This window comes from Dama dama, chromosome 20 (genome assembly GCF_033118175.1).
Source record: "Dama dama isolate Ldn47 chromosome 20, ASM3311817v1, whole genome shotgun sequence".
Taxonomy (NCBI): domain Eukaryota; kingdom Metazoa; phylum Chordata; class Mammalia; order Artiodactyla; family Cervidae; genus Dama; species Dama dama.
In genome coordinates, this window is record NC_083700.1 from 79,475,632 (window position 1) to 79,497,800 (window position 22,169).

General features: G+C 36.2%; 2 protein-coding genes across 11 annotated transcripts in view; one reads left to right on the forward strand and one right to left on the reverse strand.

Moving 5' to 3' along the window:
• The window catches only part of EFCAB7 (EF-hand calcium binding domain 7), a 55,908-nt gene extending 34,588 nt beyond the window's left edge, over window positions 1–21,320 (reverse strand). The window contains exons 1-6 of the mRNA XM_061121695.1: window positions 21,116–21,320; window positions 18,990–19,177; window positions 6,301–6,512; window positions 5,575–5,661; window positions 4,829–5,024; window positions 4,242–4,363 (exon numbers count right to left, since the gene is read on the reverse strand). Coding sequence (XP_060977678.1) covers window positions 4,242–4,363; window positions 4,829–5,024; window positions 5,575–5,661; window positions 6,301–6,512; window positions 18,990–19,176 — 804 coding nt within the window. The 5' untranslated portion in view covers window position 19,177; window positions 21,116–21,320. The remainder of the gene's footprint in view (window positions 1–4,241; window positions 4,364–4,828; window positions 5,025–5,574; window positions 5,662–6,300; window positions 6,513–18,989; window positions 19,178–21,115) is intronic.
• A 175-nt stretch (window positions 21,321–21,495) lies between these two features.
• ITGB3BP (integrin subunit beta 3 binding protein) overlaps window positions 21,496–22,169 on the forward strand; it is an 82,904-nt gene continuing 82,230 nt past the window's right edge. For 9 of the 10 annotated variants that reach the window (XR_009689200.1, XR_009689201.1, XM_061121699.1 and 6 more), the window contains exon 1: window positions 21,498–21,623. Coding sequence is in view for 3 of the 10 variants with exons in the window: in XM_061121699.1 (XP_060977682.1) it covers window positions 21,619–21,623 (5 nt within the window). In the remaining 7 variants the exon portion in view is untranslated. Of the gene's footprint in view, window positions 21,624–22,169 lie in introns of all 10 variants that reach the window. The other variant, XM_061121698.1, reaches the window with a different exon arrangement.

Below are 22,169 nucleotides of genomic sequence, written 5' to 3' on the forward strand. Positions count from 1 at the left end.
ACCCACTCCAGTATTCTGCCTGGAGAACCCCATGGACAGAGGAGCCTGGCGGGCTGCAGTCCACGGGGTCGCAGAGCCGGACACGACTGAGCGACCAAGCACACGGCACGCATACGTAAGGTACACGCAGGCTTTCTAACAGGAGTCTGGACACAGTGCTGAGTCTCTGGAATTTAAAATTCACGACTTCTCTAACTTTAGCCGTGACTGTCAACTGAAGCTATTCTCTCAAAGAAAAATTTCTGACATCCCCTGTACATGATAAAATCGAACGTAAACATTTAGATAGAATTGAGGACTGAGAAAAGAACAGTGATACAGTACCTATGTATAGCATACAGAAAGTAATACATGTATGGTTCCTGTGAAGGTTATATTTTCCTCCTCCTTGAAGGTTGTAATTCAAGCCTTTTATCATTTGTGTGGATTTATGGTTTGTAATCTGGCTTATGTGTACCCCATTACAACAATTTTCTAATTTCTGAAAAGACCATTCTTATCTGTCCCAATTCCATACTTCTCCACTACACATAAAATTGAGGTACTAAACTTGTTTAAAATAGATTTAAAGTACTTAAAGAAAATTTAATAATTCTCTCAGTAATTTATTCTACCAATCTCAATTAAAACAAATTATAAAATAACTATATTCCTAACCAAGTACTTTTTAGAGTTGTTGTGGAACTTAAGAAACATATAAAATTTAAGAAAAATTTAAAAGTAACCTCAAAGTAAAATGCAAACAAAGAACTAAATTCTGCTGAGTAACAAAAGGATCACAGATTTTTCAAAAAAATCATTTCAGCTCATGCAAGAAATATTAGAGAATACAAAACAGTAGGCAATACCAAGATCAGGAAAAGGAAAAGAAAATGTCAGGTAAGAAATATGAAAGCTATGAAGTATTTCCAAAAGACATTAAATTTTATACGAAAGTCACAGAATTTACAAGTTGACAGTATGCCTTCTTCATTCAATCATTAAATTCTTACTACCTCTCACCTAATTCCTAATACCTAAATACCTTTCCTTGTTCTTGATGTCATTAGATGCAAAAATTTAGTCTTCTGTTATACAATCACTATGGCCTACAGATTAATTTTGGCCTTGTCTATTACAGGAGTCCCCAGCCCCCAGGCTGCAGAGCAAGAGGTGAGTAGCAGGTGAGGGAGCAAAGTTTCATCTGTATTTACAGTGCTTCCCATCGCCTGCATTCCTGCCTGAGCTCCGCCTCCTGTCAGATCAGCAGCAGCATGAAATTCTCATAGGAGAGTAAACCCTAACCCAAAGGTCAAGCTGGAATATCCTGAGATAGCCAAAGAATAGAAATAAAGTGCACAATAAATGTAATGCACTTGAAACATCCCGAAACCATTCCCCACCCGCCCTGGCCCATGGAAAAATTGTTTTCCATGAAACAGGTCCCTGATACCAAAAAAGTTGGGGACCACCGGTCTATTAGATCTGTCCCTTCCTTACTATGTTCAGGTACTACCCTTGGCCTAGCTGTCCTCTATCATCCTCTCAATAGTCTCCCTAATTTGAAGTCTCCATACATAATACAATAGTAGAATAACTTTTCTTAAATTATCTTTCATCATGTCATTCCCACATTAAGACCTGCAGTAATTTCTTTGTTCCATAATAATACTGGGCTTCCCTGATAGCTCAGTTGGTAAAGAATCCACCTGCAATGCAGGAGACCCCAGTTTGATTCCTGGGTTGGGAAGATCCACTGGAGAAGGGATAGGCTACCCACTCCAGTATTCTTGGGCTCAGCTGGTAAAGAATCCGTCTGTAATGTTATTCCAGTATTCTGGCCTGGAGAATTCCATGGACTGTATAGCCCATGGGGTCACAAAGAGTCGGACACGCCTGAGCAACTTCACTTTGGGCTGCCCTGGTGGCTCAGATGGTAAAGCATCTGCCTGCAATGTGGGAGACCTGGGTTTGATCCCTGGGTCAGGAAGATCCCCTGGAGAAGGAAATGGCAACCCACTCCAGTACTCTTGCCTGGAAAATCCCATGGATAGAGGAGTTTGGTAGGCTACAGTCCATGGGGTTGCAAAGAGTTGGAAATGACTGAGCGACTTCACTTTCTTATAATAATATTAATGACAATATTATTTATTAAAGTAAAACTATTAATACATCCCTGGCACTCTGATAAATGGCTTATATATGTCAGGTGTTTAAATCTTTTAAAAACACACTAAATATAATTACTTCCAATTTATAGATAAGGAAACTAAAATTCAGAAGGGCCGCTGACTACCTTATCAAAGGTCACACAGTTATCAAGTAACAAAGCTCAAAATTTAAACACAGGTCTGTCTATTCTAAGGTTTTAACCAGCACCTTAGAACAGTGCTTGGCACAAAATAGTCATTCAATAAATATTTGTTGTCGTGGGAATTCCCTAGCAGTCCAGTGGTTAAGACTCTATGTTTTCACAGCTTAGGACTTGGGTTCAATTCCTGATCAGGGAACTAAGATCCCATAAGCTGTGTGGCAAGACATAAATAAATATTTGTAGAATAAATGAATTAATAAATGAAATACTATGCTACACTAACTTGGTATATTGTTAATAACGAAACAGAAATTTTCATTTTTTTATTCAGGGCCCACTACACTAAAAATAGTTTGCATTGTTACCCTTTTACTGAATATTTGTTGAGCTGAACTAAACTAAAGGAACAGTATTGGTATGGGCCCAATTAATAACAGCATGAAGCACAGAAAAAGTTGGCCTTAATATAACCCACATTAATATTTAAATTTTTCTTCATAATGGCTAAAATTATATTTATGTATATAATTATACCAGGTAAACAACAATTATTTAACTAAGTTGATTTCATTAGCATTTATTTATTTATTTTCTCATTTAACTTTCTGTCTTCTATTCTTTTTCTTCCCCATTTATTTTTATAAGTTGGAGGCTAATTACTTTACAATATTGTAGTGGTTTTTGCCATACATTGACATGAATTGGCCATGGATTTACATGTATTCCCCATCCCGATCCCCCCTCCCACCTCCCTTTCCACCCCATCCCTCTGGGTCTTCCCAGTGCACCAGCCCCGAGCACTTGTCTCATGCATCCAACCTGGGCTGGTGATCTGTTTCACCCTTGATAATATACATGTTTTGATGCTGTTCTCTCAAAACTTCCTCACCTTCTCCCACAGAGTCCAAAAGTCTGTTCTGTACATCTGTGTCTCTTTTTCTGTTTTGCATATAGGGTTATCGTTACCATCTTTCTAAATTCCATATATATGTGTTAGTATATTGTATTGGTCTTTATCTTTCTGGCTTACTTCACTCTGTATAATGGGCTCCAGTTTCATTATCATTAGCATTTAATTTAGTTGCAAAATACAGAAAGCTTCCATCAGTGGAAAATAATATTGTTGGAACACTAAATATTGTGTGTGAACATGTTGGACATGCACACCAAATTGCTTAGGGTGTACAGATTCCTAAACAGTCTGAGCAAAATTCCTTTGAGATAATGTTTTAAAATTTTAATATAGAACAAATGTCACTGTCTAGCAATTTAAAGATATAAGGGACTTCAGAGTTCAATAACAAATACAGAGTTGTTATTTGAAACAAAAATGTAGCTCTTGAGAACAATCAGTTCAGTTTTCTAACAGCAGTTATAGTCTGTGGTCATAACCATTTTCCCCCCTTTTACAGAGGTCCCTAGGTACACATTTTTAATGTATCCTAGCAGTTTCCAGTTAATGTTTTATATTTCTGTAGCTATTATTTCCTGTTGAAAGAAAACTAGTAAAGGTTGAGTCTAGAAAGGGAAAACAAAGGAAGAAGATCAATATTAACACTCTACAAATATTGACTTAGCAACGTGACTTTGCTGTCTTTCTCTCAAAGGAACTTGATATTGAATGAATGATTTATTTATAAGAAGCACCTATTAAAAAGTATTTGTTAAAATCAAAAAACTGCTTGGCAAAGTACATAATTGCATGATCTCTTCATCAAGTTCAAAAATTGAAGAATCTCTATTTTTAAACTGAAGTCCTTTTAATATTCCTATTCATTAAACTTATTAGAATTGGCTTACAGGTAGAAATGCTGCTATCTTCAAAAATCCTCAAAGAATTACTTCATAAACTTTACCTATTCTCTGTAAACACTAAATGGTCATTAATAAATTTAATGTCAAATTTGTTTTCAGAAAAAGTTGTATCCATTCATTTAAAATACTATACCTTTATTGAGTGTGGCTCAATTAACTTTGAGTTTTGATTACTATCAGCACCCATGGTAATTGTGAAGGAAACAGATGTTTTGAACTGCCTAGCTGTCGCCAGTGAAGAATTCCTGGTGTCACCTGTAAGAAGTAATAGTTATTTAGCCTTGCATCATGAAAAGCTTTCAATAAGAAGTCTGTTTCTAAACACAGTATAGTATGAAAGGACTATGTATTAATTTCATTCTCTTTGTTCTTCCTATTGAAATAAACTAAAAAAATTTTATAAGACTTTAATGGCTCTTTGTGATTTTAATTTATGATCTACTAATAAGATTTATTTAATTTAGAATTTATGACCTACTAATAAGATTCTTTATTTAAATATGTCATCTTTTGGCCTGAAATTTTAGTTTTAATAAAACATAATGAGCATAGCCAAGTCAAGTTCCATAGTAAAATTTTACTTTACTAGATTTTTATAGTTAAGTGAGTCTAGAAACAGTAGCTATCAAAAGTTGGGTTTTCATTTATCATTGATAAGCTAAGACAGAAGGAAAAATTTATCAGACTATGATCCTTAATTCTTAACAGAAAAGTAAATACCTTTATTTGAGAATGATTCCTGATCAGTTTTTCTTATGATTCTAGGTGATGCTTTTGGTACTGGTGATGGGTCCCTTTCAGGGGACCCTTCCATGTGGCTTCCAAACTGTTGACGCCTCAGTTTACTGTCAACCTCCAATTTTTCTAGAGTAGTTTTGAGACACTGTTCATTGGTTGCCATATGTAATTTACAAAACTACAGGAAACAAAAAAGTATTCCAGTGGATAAAACATTCAATCATACATTTGGGAGGAGAAAATGTGCATTAGTAGGCAAGACTGATAGATGGAATATATTTCCTACTGAACTAGGTTACTCATTTTATTTTCTTGAATCAGACTGACCACCCTCAAGTGCCCTAGTGAAATGCAGCCATAATTCAACGAGGAGGCCATACCCTGAATGAAAATAAAATGTTACACAAAGAAAGGTGATTTATTATTATTTTTTTATAAGACATGTGTAGACTTGTATTTGTTCTAAATAATTTTTATGATTCTTCCACTCCTGAAAACGCGTATTTCAGAGAAGAGAATGTGTGTTTGTGCGTGTATGCACATGCATGTGTTTTAACTTGATAATATTATTTTTAATGTAGTCATCAGATTACAACTGGACTGGAGAGACTATATTTCAAGTAAAATTCATACATATATGTATCATTGTCAATATTTAAATGATATGCCTCTTTAAAAATACCTCTTCTATCCAGTAAGCAAATTTACGTCAGAATGAGCTTACATACCTTGATATAGTCAAATTGGCCATCTGTATTTACATCAGCCAAATTTATTATGGCATTTACTTCTTCTCGAGTCATCTTCTCACCTTTCTGGAAGAAAAAAGTATTTAAAGCAACATGACAATTACTTTGTCATATATGGGGAGAATGGAAATTCTAATCTTTTCTTTAAGTAAGTTTGAATACATGTTTCATTAAATATCTCAGAATGAGCATAATGTCAAGCAAGAATGAAACTGTTACATAAAATAAAATTTCACAATTTTATTAAATTTTATAAAAGTTTATAAAAACTGAATTTCAGCTTACTAGATTTCAAATATATATATATATCATAGATTCAGCAATAACTACTATTAAATTTAGAGTAAGAATACTTTCTCATGTTGTACCAAGAAACAGAATGGTTTCTGAATCTCGTTTACACTTTAGTTCTCTTTTACTTATCACATAAGAACTTATCACTGATTTACACATCGTCTGTGAGGAAAGAATTACAAAGGAGCACAAGGGGATTACAACATAAGCTCAGTCTTATACTTTCTCTTTTTTTTCAAAAAGCACGCTTCATACAGAAGGATCCTTAACTATTTTACAAACAATATATAAATGATTCATTTCACCTGCCAGTGAAACAGTTATTTCTCATGTGGACTTTGGTAGCCAAAGCTAGATTCCAAGTTGTTTCGCAAAACAGGCATATTATAAAAGCTGTTTGACAGATCTTACCTTTGTTAGAAGTTTATAAAGATCAGTGTGTAAAATAGAGCCATTATCATTTACATCTAATTGCTTAAACGATTTTAGCAATTCTGCTTTTGAGGTTGGTTTTTCCTTTCTTAAAATTATACAAAAATCATCAAAATTCAGTTTGGCAGTTTGAGGAGTCCAATACTTATTAATGGTCTTTTGGGATGGATTTCTTCCTGCATGCTGAAGAGCTGCCCAATAAAACAAGTATTATTTGTTACAGTAACATCTGGAATTAGTATTTTAAGGGTATTTTTTCTTTAAATCATTATACATTATAATGTTATATAAAAGTACATGCGTATCAATATATTACCTTTGGTGTTGATAATCTAGTGAAATCAATACATGCCTGACTTTCAAATATGAAAATATACATATATGCTATTATTCCAGCTACAAATTCTCAATATATTAATGCCAGAATTAAATAGGTTCTTCCCATTCTGACAGTGTTCCCAACTTACATAGTTTAATTAATTGATAATATCTGATTTACCTCATAAGAATGCCTGGAGAAAAAAAACAGATTAAAAACAACCATTCACTTAATTGTTTTGAGGACATAATAAAGAAAATGAATAATTTATTATTTTTCTGGTTCAACAAATATCTTAATTATGAGGAAATCATTAGTTTGAGAATATTACTGTCATTGTCATGATGTCTAAAATGTTCATCACTGTTGTTCAGTCACTAAGTCACATCCAACTCTTTGCAACACTGTGGACAGCAGCACACCAGGCCTCCCTCTCCTTCATTATCTCCTGGAGCTTGCCCAAGTTCATGTCCACTGAATTGGTGATGCTATCCAAACATCTCATTTTCTGCCACTCTCTCCTCTTTTTGCCTTCAATCTTTCCCAGCATAAGGGTCTTTTTCAATGAGTCAGCTCTTTGCATCAGGTGGCCAAACTACTGGAGCTTCAGCTTCAGCAACAGTCCTTCCAACACATATTCACGGTTGATTTCCTTTAGGATTGACTGGTTTGATCTCCTTGCTGTCCAAGGGACTCTCAAGAGTCTTCTCCAGCACCACAGTTCAAATTAAAGTATCAATTCTTAAGCACTCAGCCTTCTTTAAGGTCCAACTCTCACATCTGTACATGACTACTGGAAAGACTACAGCTTTGACTCTATGGGCATTTGTCGGCAAAGTGATGTCTTTGCTTCTTAATATGCTATCTAGGTTTGCCATAGCTTTCCTTTCAAGAAGCAAATGTCTTCTAATTTCACAGCTGCAGTCACCATCCACAGTGATTTTGGAGCCCAAGAAGAGAAAAATCTGTCACTACTTCCACTTTTTCCCCTTCTACTCATTATGAAATGATGGAACCAGATGCCATGATCTTTGTTTTGTGAATGATGAGTTTTAAGCCAGCTTTTTCACTCTCCTCTTTCACCCTCAAGAGGCTCTTTAGGTCCTCTTTACTTTCTGCCATTATGGTGATATCATCTGCATATTTGAGGTTATTATTTCTCCTGGCAGTCTTCATTCCAGCTTGAACTTCCTCCAGCCCGGCAATTCACATGATGTACCCTGCTTAAAGTTAAACAGGAGAGTGACAATATACAGCCTTGTTGTACTTCTTTCCGAATTTTAAACCAGTCAGTTATTCCATGTAAGGTTCTAACTGTTGCTTCTTGACCTGCATACAGATTTCTCAGGAGGCAGGTAAGGTGGTCTAGCATTTCCATCTCTTTAAGAATTTTCCAAAATTTGTTGTGATCCACACAAAGGTTTTTGTGTAGTCAAAGAAACAGAAGTACGTGTTTTTCTGGAATTCCCTTGCTTTCTCTATAATCCAACAGATGTTGGCAATTTGATCTCTGGTTCCTCTGCCTTTTCTAAACCTAGCCTGTACATCTTGAAGTTTTCAATTCAAGTACTGCTGAAGTAGCTTGAAGGATTTTGAAAATAACCTTACCAGCATGGGAAGTGAATGTGATTGTTTGATAGTCTGAACATTCTTTAGCACTGTCCTTCTTTGGAACTGGGATGAAAACTGACCTTTTCCAGTCTTGTGGTCATTGCCAAGTTTTCCAAATTTGCTGACATATTGAGTGCAGTACTTTAACAACATCATCTTTTAGGATATGAAACAGCTCAGCTGGAATTCCATCAACTCTACTAGCTTTCTTGGCAGTAATCTTCCTAAGGCACGCTTGACTTAAGACTGCAGGATGTCTGGCTCTAGGTGAGGGACCAAACCGTCACGGTTATGGTGGGCCATTAAAACCTTTTCTGCACGGTTCTGGGTATTCCTGCCCCCTCTTCTTAATCTGTTCTGCCTCTGCTAAGGTCCTTTACATTTCTGCCCTTTATCATGCCCCTCCTTGCATGAAATGTTCCTTTGAGACTTCCAAATTTCTTGAAGAGCTCTCTAGTTTTTCCCATTCTATTATTTTTCTCTGTTTCTTTGCACTGTTCATTTAAAGAGGCCCTTCTTATCTCTCCTTGCTATTCTCTGGACTTCTGCATTCAGTTGGGTATACCTTCCCCTTTCTCCTTTGTGTTTCGCTTCTCTTCTTTCCCCAGCCATTTCCTCAGACAAACACTTTGCCTTCTTACATTTCTTTGGGATGGTTTTGGTCACTGTCTCCTGTACAATGTTACAAACCTCCGTCCATAGTTCTTTAGGCACTCTGTCTACCAGATCTAACCCCTTGAATCTATTCACCACCTCTACTGTATAATCATAAGGGATTTGATTTAGGTCATACCTGAAGGACCCAGTGGTTTTCCTCACTTTCTTTAGTTTAAGTCTGAATTTTGCTATAAGGAGCTGATGATTTGAGACACAGTCAGCTCCACATCTTGTTTTTGCTAACTGTATAGAGCTTCCTGTCTTTGGCTGCAAAGAATGTAACCAATCTGATTCTGGTATTGACCATTTGGTGGTGTCCATGTGTAGAGCTGTCTCTTGCGTTGTTGGAAAAGGGTGTTTTTTCTGTCCAGCTCTGTGAAAATGGATGTATAACTCTTTCCCACTAGTGGCAGCTCAAATGCTTGTTGCTATCTTCAATAATAAAATACTTTTTAAATGTACTATTAAGTTGTTTAAAAGACCAACTTTCTCAGAATAAAATTATGCCAAAATATGTACTAATTAGACATTCCCATATCTAAGAAATAGGTAAAATTTAGTAAATACTAATCTAACTTTAGGCTTTAGTTTTAGAATTGGAGCTCACTATTAAGTCCAATAACAATGAAAAGGAGAAGGAAGTGGCAGAGGATGAGATGGTTAGATAGCATCACCGACTCAATGGACATCAATTTGAGCAAATTCCAGGAGATAGCAGAGGACAGAGGAGCCTGGCATGCTGCAGTCCATAAGGTCCCAAAGAGTTGTACACAACTTAGCTACTGAACAACAACAATGACAACAAACAGTGAAAAAACTGTGTAACTGTAGATGGTTAAAGGTTTACACCAAAATACTGACCTTTTGCCAGGGTTTATTTTAAGTTTTGATGTGAGTTTATAATACCTATATTACTGGTAAGTTGGGGGGACAAAAAGAAACTTTGGGGAAAGAAAAAGAAACTGCTTTATCCTATTTTGAAATGGAATGTCAAAGCACATGGTAGGTACATAAGAGGTGGAAGGATACCAACGAAAAGCACAACAGTTAAGAAAGAGACATCACTGGTTCACAAAACCAGTTTTTTAAAATCTAGATTATCTGAAAGCAATCACTGCAATTTTACAAAGAATATTCCACAATAAAACCAAAAGCTGAAAAGGTAAGCACTGCATTATTATCTTCCCAGATAATTCTGTAAGACTGATAGCACCTGAGTAATACATAGTCACTGATTTATTAAAACAAACTAAATGCCATAGTAGCAGAAGGCATATTAAACTTTTAAACTTAGTAAATTCATGATCTCAACCAACTTTCAAAAACACAGAAAAAACTCAAATTATAAATTATAATAAAATATAAATTGCAATGATTTGAAATTCTATATTTCCTAAAATGCACTTCCTCAAATAGAAATCTTATTGCATACAAACCTAAGACCTTGTTGCAAAAATATGTCAGATTTTTATTTCAGGAAACTGCTTCTAAAGTTGATAAAATAACTCAGTTTCTCTACTTATAAAGTTATTTGCCTTATGAAACTGACCTGAGTACAATATTATCTGGTATTTCTGTTTACCACTCTCTCGAGACTAAAGACCACCAAGTCATTTTGACACACCTAGTAAGGACCAAATTCACTGGTTTGTGGGATATCCGCAACCAGAAGAGTTTAAAATATAATGGAAAACTCAACCATACAAAATCATGGGATGCATAAAAAGCAGTTATCAGATAAAACTAAAAGCTCGTTCTTTGAGAAGATAAACAAAATTGACAAACCTTTAGCCAGACTTACCAAGAAAAAAAGAGAGAAGAATCAAATCAACAAAATTAGAAATGAAAATGGAGAGGTTACAACAGACAATGCAGAAGTACAAAGGATTATAAGAGACTATAATGAAAAACTATGGCAATAAAATGGATAACCTGGAAGAAATGGACAGATTCTTAGAAAAGTTCAATCTTCCAAGACTGAATCAGGAAGAAATAGAAATTATGAACAACCCAAATACAAGCACTGAAATTGAAGCTGTGATAAGAAATCTCCCAAAAAACAAAAGGCTAGGACCAGGTGGCTTCACAGGAGAATTCCATCAAACATTTAGAGAAGAGCTAATGTCTATCCTTCTAAAACTCTTTCAAAAAATTGCAGAGAAAGAAACACTTTCAAACTCATTCTACAAGGCCACCATCACCCTGATACCAAAACCAAAGACAACACACAAAAAGAAAACTACAGGCGAATATCACTGATGAACATAGATGCAAAAATCCTCAACAAAATTTTAGCAAACAGAATTCAGCAACACATCAAAAAGTTCATACACCATAATCAAATTGGGTTTATTACAGGGACTCAAGGATTCTTCAATATACACAAATCAATCAATGTGATATACCATATTAATAAATTAAAAGATAAAAAACATATGATAATCTCAATAGATGCAGAAAAAGCCTTTGACAAAATTCATCACCCGTTTATGATTAAAACTCTTCAAAAAATGGGCATAGAAGGAACCTACCTCAACACAGTAAAGGCCATATATGATAAGCTACAACAAACATTATTCTCAATGGTAAAAAACTGAAAGCATTTCCCCTAAGATCAGGAACAGGACAAGGGTGTCCACTTTCACCACTATTATTCAACATAGTTCTGGAAGTCCTAGCTACAGCAATCAGAGGAGAAAAAGAAATAAAAGGAATCCAGATCGGAAAAGAAGTAGTAAAGCACTGTTTGCAGATGACATGATACTGTACATAGAAAACCCTAAAGACAGTATCAGAAAATTACTAGAGCTAATCAGTGAATTTAGCAAAGTTGCAAGATACAAAATCAATTCACAGATATCACTTGCATTTCTATATACTAACAATGAAAAATCAGAATGAGAAATAAGGCATCAATCCCATCTACCATTGCCAACAAAAAGAATAAAATATCTAGGAATAAACTTAACCAAGGAGACAAGAGAACTGTACACAGAAAATTATAAGACACTAATGAAAGAAAACAAAGATGACATAAACAGATGTAGGGATATTCCATGTTCCTAGGTAGAAGGAATCAATACTGTGAAAATGACTTTACTACCAAATGCAATCTACACATTCAATGTGATCCCCATCAAATTACCAATGGCATTTCTCACAGAACTAGAACAAAAAATTTCACAATTCACATGGAAACAAAAAAGACCCTGAATAGCCAAAGCAGTCTTGAGAAAGAAGAATGGAACTGGAGGAATCAACCTTCCTGACTTCAGATTCTACTACAAAGCTACAGTCATCAAGACAGTTTGGTACTTGCAGAAAAACAGTAATACAGACCAATGGAACAAGATAGAAAGCCCAGAAATAAACCCATGCACCTATGGGTATCTTATTTTTGACAAAGGAGGCAAGAATATACAATGGGGCAAAGACAGCCTCTTCAATAAATAGTGCTGGGAAAACTGGATAGCTACATGTAAAAGAATGAAATCAGAACACTTCCTAACATCATACACAAAGAGACACTCAAGTGGATTAAAGAGCTAAATGTAAGACCAGAAACTATAAAACTCTTAGAGGAAAACATAGGCAGAACACTCTATGACATAAATTAAAGCAAGATCCCTTATGACACACCTCCTAGAGAACGGAAATAAAAGCAAAAGTAAACAAGTGGGACCTGATTAAATTTAAAAGCTTTTGCACAGCAAAGGAAACTATAAGCAAGGTGAAAAGACAACCCTCAGAATGGCAGAAAATAATTGCAAATGAAACAACTGACCAAGGATTAATTTCCAAAATATACAAGTAGCTCATACAACTTAACAGCAGAAAAACAAACAACCCAATCAAAAAGTGGGAAAAATACCTAAACAGACATTTCTCCAAAGAAGACATACAGATGGCTAACAAACACATGAAAAGATGCTCAACATCTCTCATAACTGGAGAAATGCACATCAAAACTACAATGAGGTATCATCTCACACCAGTCAGAATGGCCCCCATCAAAAAGTTTACAAACAATAAATGCTGGGGAGGGTGTGGAGAAAAGACCTGTTGCACTGTTGGTGGGAATATAAATTGATACAGCCACTATGAACGATGGTATGGAGATTCCTTAAAAAGCTAGGAATAAAACCACATGACCCAGCAATCCCACTCCTAGGCATATACCCTGAGGAAACCAAAATTGAAAAAGACACATGTATTCCATTGTTCACTGCAGCACTGTTTACAATAGCTAGAACATGGAAGCAACCTAGATGTCCATCGATAGATGAATAGATAAAGAAGTTGTAGTACATATGCATAATGGAATATTACTCAGCAATAAAAAGGAACACATTTGAATCAGTTCTAATGAGGTGGACAAACCTAGAACCTATTATACAGAGTGAAGTAAGTCAGAAAGAAAGATAAATATTGTATTCTAATGCATATATATGGAATCTAGAAAAATGGTACTGAAGAATTTAGTTACAGGGCAGCAATGAAGAAACAGACATAGAGAATAGACTTATGGACATGGAGAGAGGGGAGGAGAGGGTGAGATGTATGGGAAGAATGACAAGGAAAATTACATTACCATATGTAAAATAGACAGCCAACGGGAATTTGCTATGTGGCTCAGGAAACTCAACCAGGGGCTCTGCATCAACCTAGAGGGGTGGGATGGGAGGGAGATGGGAGGGAAGTTCAAAAGGGAGGGGATATATGTATACCTATGGCGGATTCATGTTGAGGTTCAACAGAAAACAACAAAATTCTGTAAAGCAATTATCCTTCAATTAAAAAATCAACAATTTTTTAAAAAAAGCAGTTATTAGAGGGAAATTCATATGAGGGAAGCAATATGACCTTCCTCACAAAACAAGAAAAATTTCAAATAAATAACCTAACCTATCACTTAAAAGAATTAGGAAAAGAAGAACAAACAATATCTAGAGTCAGCAAAAAGAAGAAAGTAATAGAGATCAGAAAGGAAATAAAACAGAGATTTAAAAAAAAATAGAAAAAGTAAAAGAAAACAAAACAAAATTTGGTTCTTTGAATGGATAAACAAGATTGACAAACCTCTGGCCAGGCTCACCAAGAAGAAGAGAGAACACTAATAAATAAAATAAAAGAGACATAACAACTGATACCTCACCTTAAGGGAATAATCATATGAAAACAAATTTGACAACCAAAAAGAAATGGACAAGTTTCTTGTCCTAGAAACCTGTATGTTTACTGGAAACAAACAGCCACCAAAATTGAACCACAAAGAAATAGACTGTTTTAAAAAGAAGAAACATATAATTTGAACAATTTGAAAAGATGGATAAGTAGAATTGAAATAGATTTTGTAATTTAAAGGGGGCTTTCCTTGTGGCTCAGCTGGTAAAGAATCTGCCTGCAAAGCAGGAGACCTGGGTTCCATCCCTGGGTTGGGAAGATCCCCTGGAGAAGGAAAAGGCTGCCCATTCCAGTATTCTGGCCTGGAGAATTCCATGGACTGTATAGTCCATGGGGTCACAAAGAGTCGGAGAGGACTGAGCAACTTTCACTTCCACTTTGTAATTTAAAAAGTCCTCACAAACAAAAGTCTATAGAACCAGATGGCTTTACAGGTGAATTCTACCAAACATGCAAACAAGAACTTATGCTGACCCTTCTCAAACTCTTTGAAAGAGTTAAAGAGGAGGGAACACTCCCAAGGACATTTGATGAAGCCACCATCACTCTGCTACCAAAACCAGACAAAGACACCACCAAAAAAGAAAACTACAGGCAAATATCTCTGATGAGTACAGATTCAAAAATTCTCAATAGAATATTAGTATACCAAATCCAACAACATATAAGAAAGATCATACACAATGACCAACTGGGATTCATTCCAAGTTCACAAGGATGGTTCAACACATACAAATCTGTCAATTTTTTTTCTGATACATCACATAAACAAAAGTCAAAAACCACATGATCATCTCAATAGATGCAGAAAAAGCATTTGAAAAAATTCAACATTCATTCATGATAAAAACTCTTACCAAAGTGGGTATAGAGGGGACATATCTCAAAATAGTATATGCTATTTATGACAAACCCACAGTTCATATAATACTCAATGGTGAAAAGTTGAAAGCCTTTCTGCTAAAATCTGGAACATGACAAGGATGTCCACTCTCACCATTTCTCTTCAACATAGTATTGGAAATCCTAGCCACAGCAATAAAACAAGAAAAAGAAACAAAAGGTAGCCAAGTTGTAAGAGAATAGATAAAATTGTCATTACATGCCAATGATATGATACTCTATACAGACAATCCTAAAGACACCATACAAAAACTACAAGGACTGATAAATGAATTCAGCAAGGTAACAAGATTAACATACAAAATTGGTTGCTTTCTGTACATCAATGATGAAATATCAGAAAGGGAATGAAAAAAACAATACCTTTTAAAATCACAACCCCCACTACAATATTGTAAAGTAATTAGCCTCCAACTAATAAAAATAATTGGGGAAAAAATAAATCAAATCACAACCCCCAAAATAAAATACTTAGGAATAAACCTCACCAAGGAAGTGAAAAACATGTATGCTAAAACAATAAAACATTAATAAAAGAAACTGAAGATGATTTAAAGAAATGGAAAGATATCCCATGCTCTTGGACTGGAAGAATACTGTTAAAATGGCCATACTACCCAAAACAATCTACAGATTCAATGCAATCCCTGTCAAATTACTCATGACATTTTTCACAGAACTAGAACAAATAATCCTGAAATGCATATGGAACCATCAAAGACCCAGAATTGCCAAAGCAATCCTGAAGAAAAAGAACAAAGCAGGAAGCACAACCATCCCAGACTTGAGAAAATACTACAAAATTATAGTAGTCAAAACAATGTGGTATTGGTACAAATACAGACTATGGGCCAATGGAACAGAATAGACAGCCCAGAAATAAACCCACACACCTACTGTCAGTGAATCTTCAACAAAGGAAGCAAAAATATATAATGTGAAAAAGACAGTCTCTTCAGCAAGTGGTTTTGGGAAAACTGGATAGCTGCATGTAAATCAATGAAGTTAGAACATACCCTCACATTATACACAAAAATAAACTCAAAATGGCTTAAAGACTCAAACATAAGACATGACTCTCCTACAAGAGAACATAGACAACATTCTCTGACATAAATCATACAAATGTTTTCTCAGGTCAGTCTCCCAAGGCAACAGAAATAAAAACAAAAATAAACAAATGGGACTTAAAGTTACAATCTTTTGCACAGCAAAGGAAACCACAAACAAAATGAAAAAATAACCAACAGAATGGGAGAAAGTATTTGCAAACAACATGACTGATAAGGGCTTAATTTCCAAATTATACAAATAGCTCACAGAACTCAACAACAACAACAACAAAACAAACAACCCAATTGAAAAATGGGCAGAAGATCTAAAGAGACATTTCTCCAAAGATGACATACAGATGGCCAATAGGAACAAGAAAAGATCCTCAACATTGCCAATTATTAGTGATCTGCAAATCAAAACTACAATGAGGTACCACCTCACACTGGTCAGAATGGCCATCATTGGAAAATTTACACATAACAAATGCTGAGATGGTGTGGAGAAAAGGGAACCCTCCTACACTGTTGGTGGGAATTAACACTGGTACAGCCACTATGGAAAACGGTTTGGAGGTTCCTCAGAAAATTAAAAACAGAATTACCATATGATCTAGCAAGCCCACTCTGGGCATATAGCCAGACAAAACTATAATTCAAAATGATATATGCACCAGCTATGTTCACACCACCACTATTCACAATAGGGAAGCTATAGAAGCAACCTAAATATCCACTGACAGATGAATAGATAAAAAAGATGTGATACATAAATGCAATGGAATACTACTCAGCCATAAAAAAGAACAAAATAATGCCATTTGCAGCAACATGAATGCAATTACAGATTATCATCCTAAGAGAAATAAGTCAGAAAGACAAATACCATATAATATCACTTATATGTAGAATCTAAAATACAACTGAACCTATTTATAAAATAGAAACAGAATCACAGACATAGAGAATAGACTGGTGGTTGCCAAGATGAAGAAGGGTGGGAAAGGTTGGATTTGGAGTCTGAGATTAGTAAATGCAAACTGCTATATATACAATGATAAACAACAAGGTCCTACTGTATAGCATAGAGAACTATATTGAGTATCTGGTTATAAACCATAATGGAAAAGAATATGAAAAAAGAATGCATACATAGATAGACAGATATAAATATAGATATCTGCGTAATTGATTCACTTTGTTATATAGCAGTAATTAACATTGTAATTCAACTATATTTCAATTAAAAAACTAACAATAAAATATAATGAAAAGAAGTAAAAACAAAAGACCAATTCTCTGAAACCCTCATCCCTAAAAAACAGAACAAAACCCCAAGTTCTTTTCTTTTAAAATTTCACTTATTTTTTAAATACTGCCCTTTTACAATCATTCAATACATACCCATGTGTATATATGTGTACACACATATATAAATATATACACATCCTTTACATTTTCTCCAGTGTAGGTCAAATTTAGACTAGTTGCCAAAAGCATTTTAATCTATTATCATAAATATTAAAATACCAAGATAAGAATTTAAAAAACATTTTTAAGCAAGCAATTGGTGGAAGCTTTAAAAATATAGAAAAGTAAGATCATGGCATACGGTCCCATCACTTCATGGCAAATAGATGAGGCAACAATGGAAATAGTGACAGACTTTATTTTTGGGGGCTCCAAAATCACTGTAGATGGTGACTGCAGCCATGAAATTAAAAGACGCTTGCTCCTTGGAAGAAAAGCTATGACAAACCTAGACAGCATATTAAAAAACAGAGATGTTAGCTTGTCAACAAAGGTCTGTCTAGTCAAAGCTATGGTTTTTCCAGTATTCATGTATGGATGTGAGAGTTGGACTATAAATAAAGCTGAGCGCCAAAGAGCTGATGCTTTTGAACTGTGGTATTGGAGAAGACTCTTGAGAGTCCCTTGGACTGCAAGGAGATCATACCAGTCAATCTTAAAGGAAATCAGTCCTGAATGTTCATTGGAAGGACTGATGTTGAGGATGAAACTCCAATACTTTGGCCACCTGATGTGAAGAACTGACTCACTGGAAAAGACAGAGGATGAGATGGTTGGATGGATCACTGACTCAATGGACATGGGTTTGAGTAAACTCCGGGAGTTGGTGATGGACAGGGAAGCCTGGCGTGCTGCAGTCCATGGGGTCATAAAGAGTTGGACACAACTGAGCAACTGAACTGAACCAAATACATAGAAACATTGAAAGTTTTATTTTGAAGCTCCTGGATTATGTGAGGGCTTCCCTGGTGGCTCAGATGGTAAAGAGTCTGCCTGCAATGTGGGAGACCTGGGTTCAATCCCTGGGTCAGGAAGATCCCCTGGAGAAGGAAATGGCAACCCACTCCAGTATTCTTGCCTGGAAAATTCCATGGACAGAGAAGCCTGGTAGGCTACATCCAACCATCAAACCTGGATTATGTAGCTATATAAAATGACATAATATGGGCTTCCTTGGTGGCTCAGTGGTAAAAAATCTGCCTGCCAATACAGAAGACATGGGTTCAATTCCTGGTCCAGGAAGATCCCAAATGCTACATGGCAACTAAACCCATGTGCCACAATATTGAGCCTGTGCTCCAGAGCCCAGGAACCACAATCACTGAAGTCCTGCACCCTACAGCCCACGCTCTACAACAAGAGAAGCCACTGCAATGAGAAGTCCATGCACTCCAACTAGAGAGTAGCTCCCTCTCATTACAGCTAGAGAAAGCCTGTGCAGAGCAAGGAAGTCCCAGCACAGCCAAAAATAAATAAATAAAAAAAATCAGAATGACACAATAGCATAACATAGTCTACCGCTCAAGCTTAATCAAGTAACTGGAATGATTCAACAATGTCATTCTAATTGCAGTCTTTCTGATCTATTAACTTTCAGCAAATAAGGAAAACTACTTAGTTAAAAAAATTACCTAAGTAAAGTTGATCTTTAGAAATAATGTTATCTAAACTGCTTTTGAAAACAGTTAAGTAGGCAGCTCTACAATTCATATAAAATATCTCCTCTTCAGTTAGCGGAAATTTCTTTGATCGAGGACTCTCTGAATGCGTTGATTTCTGACCCGAGAAAGCTGCATCACTTCCTGGACTGATGGCCATTCTATTAAAAAATAATTTAAAATTTTGTTTTAGTCACTGTTAGTCCTAAAATGAAAACGTCACTTTGCCTTTCAAATGGTGGTGGGGGGGGGGGGCGCAGAATCAAGACATGAAGGTTTTTATATGTGGAAAAATGATGTACATTATAATATGCATATGGTTATATTATCATATGTTAAACTAGAATAAGTTTTTGGCAGTTGATTTCTAAATATAGAGAACCCAAAGAACAAAGCTAAAACAAAGATGTAACATAAATACAAAAGAAGACTCATAGGGCAAAGGAAAAGCACACATTCATTCTCTCAAAATTAGAGGACAGTCAGTTGAGACTCTTCATAGGACTGTCATGAGCATTAATTAAACTAACACATTTGAAGCACATAGAACAGTGCCAGGCACATAATAAATGCTAAATAAACTATAGAGTGAAACTCCACCATAATGATAATTTGAATATAATGTGATTGGCAGTTGGCATTCATCTCATCTCCATAGTAGCATCAACCATGTCATTTCACTAACATCTCAATACTGCAGCCCCACATTTAAAAAATGACTGAATTTTAAAAATCGCATGTATAGAATTATCCTGTGGTTTTACTGTATTCTATTACCATCAATAATAATGTTAATAATAACAATAATTTGGGGGTTTATATAGCACCTCTGCTCATAAGAGTTTAAAGAACTGTCATACATTTTGATATACACCTACTACAGTGGTCAGGTACTATATGCACCTTTACAAATAAGAAAATCGAGAGGCAGAGATTTCACCCAGCTAAGAGTAAGTAGCAAAAGCATGTAGATTTCGGTAACAGTTTTTCCTTTTTTAATATGAAAAAAGGTTTCTTGTACAACAGTTACTATAAGGAACTAAATTGTGCTGGTGGTCTAACAGCTTCCAACATTATTTTACCCAGCTTTGACTTCTAAAAATACATTTCAACCTAATAAATTGAATATTTCTAGTTCAACAATAAGACGACACAGGTACGGTCCCCTTCAGGATTCATTGGATTCTTAACTCAGGAGGCCTAAATCACTAACACCTTCTTGAATTATATAGGTCTTTTACACTTGGGAAAGAAAGATAATAATCGCTTATCATGGATGAAGTACCCTATTCATAATACACAGACCGCCTGCCTGACACTTTCATCTTACACCAGATTTGGAAGGACCCCACAGGGATGTGGTGTCACAGTCTGGTTACTGCAAATTGGTATCACTATAATTAAGCATCACAGTTTTTAAACACATATGCGTGCACGCATATCTTCACAAATGTGAAAGAAATTTGTTCCAATAAGGAAAGGGAATGAACGTTCATTTTGAAGCCAGCAACTTAGAAATTTAAGGTATTGCGTGGTTGTTTTTTTTTTTTTTTTAGATTGTCCTCAACTGCTCTTTCCAAATAAACTGACGCCCTCAAATGGAAATCCCACGGCAAAAATGTTCCAGAATTCCTTTTTTTACCCCCTTTTCTGTAACATGAGACTAAACTGAAGCCTAAGTAAATATATAATTGAGCCCCTCAGGCTTGGAAACCTCCTGCATTTAAAACTCCAGGCCGAGACCAAGACGGGGGCCTAGAGAGTACATTGCAGCAAACGCTCCATAAATAACCAGCCACACAATAGCAAGAAAAATAAACTGTTAACAAGTGCCTAAGGCTTCTAGAGGGCCAAGTGAAAACAGAGAGTCATTCGTCACCGTCCCAACACTGTAAAATACATTCAGGACTGATCTCGGGCAACATCTCTCTATTTTTTGTATTACTCTGGGAATAAAATCGCATTTGTACGTACATTTTAAGTACAGACACGGAGCAAGTTTACGTATGACAAAGAAGTAAAAGATGCAGGTGGAGAAAAGGAAGCCGAACAGTGAAGAACGGAGCGGGCAAAGAGAGAGACAGCGAGTTGCTTGCTACCTAACTGCTGGTCACACACGAGGGAGCGTAGCCAATGCTCCTCAAAGCCTCCGCAGTCCTCCGCAGCAGGACACTCCTCGGCCCTCTTTTAATTACCATGGAAACTGCATCTCTTGGCCACCGGAAACAAGATACGGAGCACCTCCCTAAATGGTCCGGCTAGAAATCTGCGGATACTGATTCCAGAGTGAACAGAGATGGCTCTGTCTCTCCTTTTTCGGGGGGCCTTCTTGTCAGAATCCTGAGAGAGGGTCCTGCGTTGCCTTGGCAGGGGCTGGATGCTGTCTATGTGTTGACTCTCCCGCCATCTTACTGGCATACACTGGGATCTCTTGTCGCTGGGGGAGTGTTTCCGGCGGGCCTCTTTGAGTGTAGCACAGCGTCGAGTGTCTGTTCGCCCGCGCTTTTCAGGCTTCAACGTGTCTCTCGGAAGGTTCTCTGTTTACGGAAGGAGTTGCTTAGTGATTTTATCCGGCGACGGAGGTGCGTTCCTGAAAGTCGAAATGCCGTAAGTATCTCTTCCTTCGGGTGTTGCTGTGTTTGGGTGCCTCTGTGAGCAAGACGAGTAGATATTTTGTGGCCCAGTAACCTTTTCCGTTGTCTTTTTCAGAGAGTAAATTTGTTTCATTCTCCGACATTTCCTGGTGCTTCGTTCCCCAACACAACTCTGCTTCTCTTCCTTCCAGTTTTACTTATCTAGTAGTATTTGTTCACTTTAATTCTGATTCTCCAAGGCTTTTGACAGATTTTATAGGCTGTGGGCTATATTTAGTGATGTATTGCTTAAATAATTTAAAATACGTTTAACATACCGAGAATAGGATAGAGTACATTGCAAAACGCCGTATAATTTGATAAAGCCCCTTAATGTCTAGATTAGTGTGGTTAAGTTCCTATGAACTTGTAGCAGAGCTCATGAACCGGGTCCCAAGAGAACGAAATTCCAGCTTTCAAAAGAGGACGCGTAGCCAGTTCTGAAAAGAGCTGATCAACGTTGAGCGAATCACTTAACTTCAGGCTTTAGATTTCTTGCTTATCATTGCCCTGTAGAGAC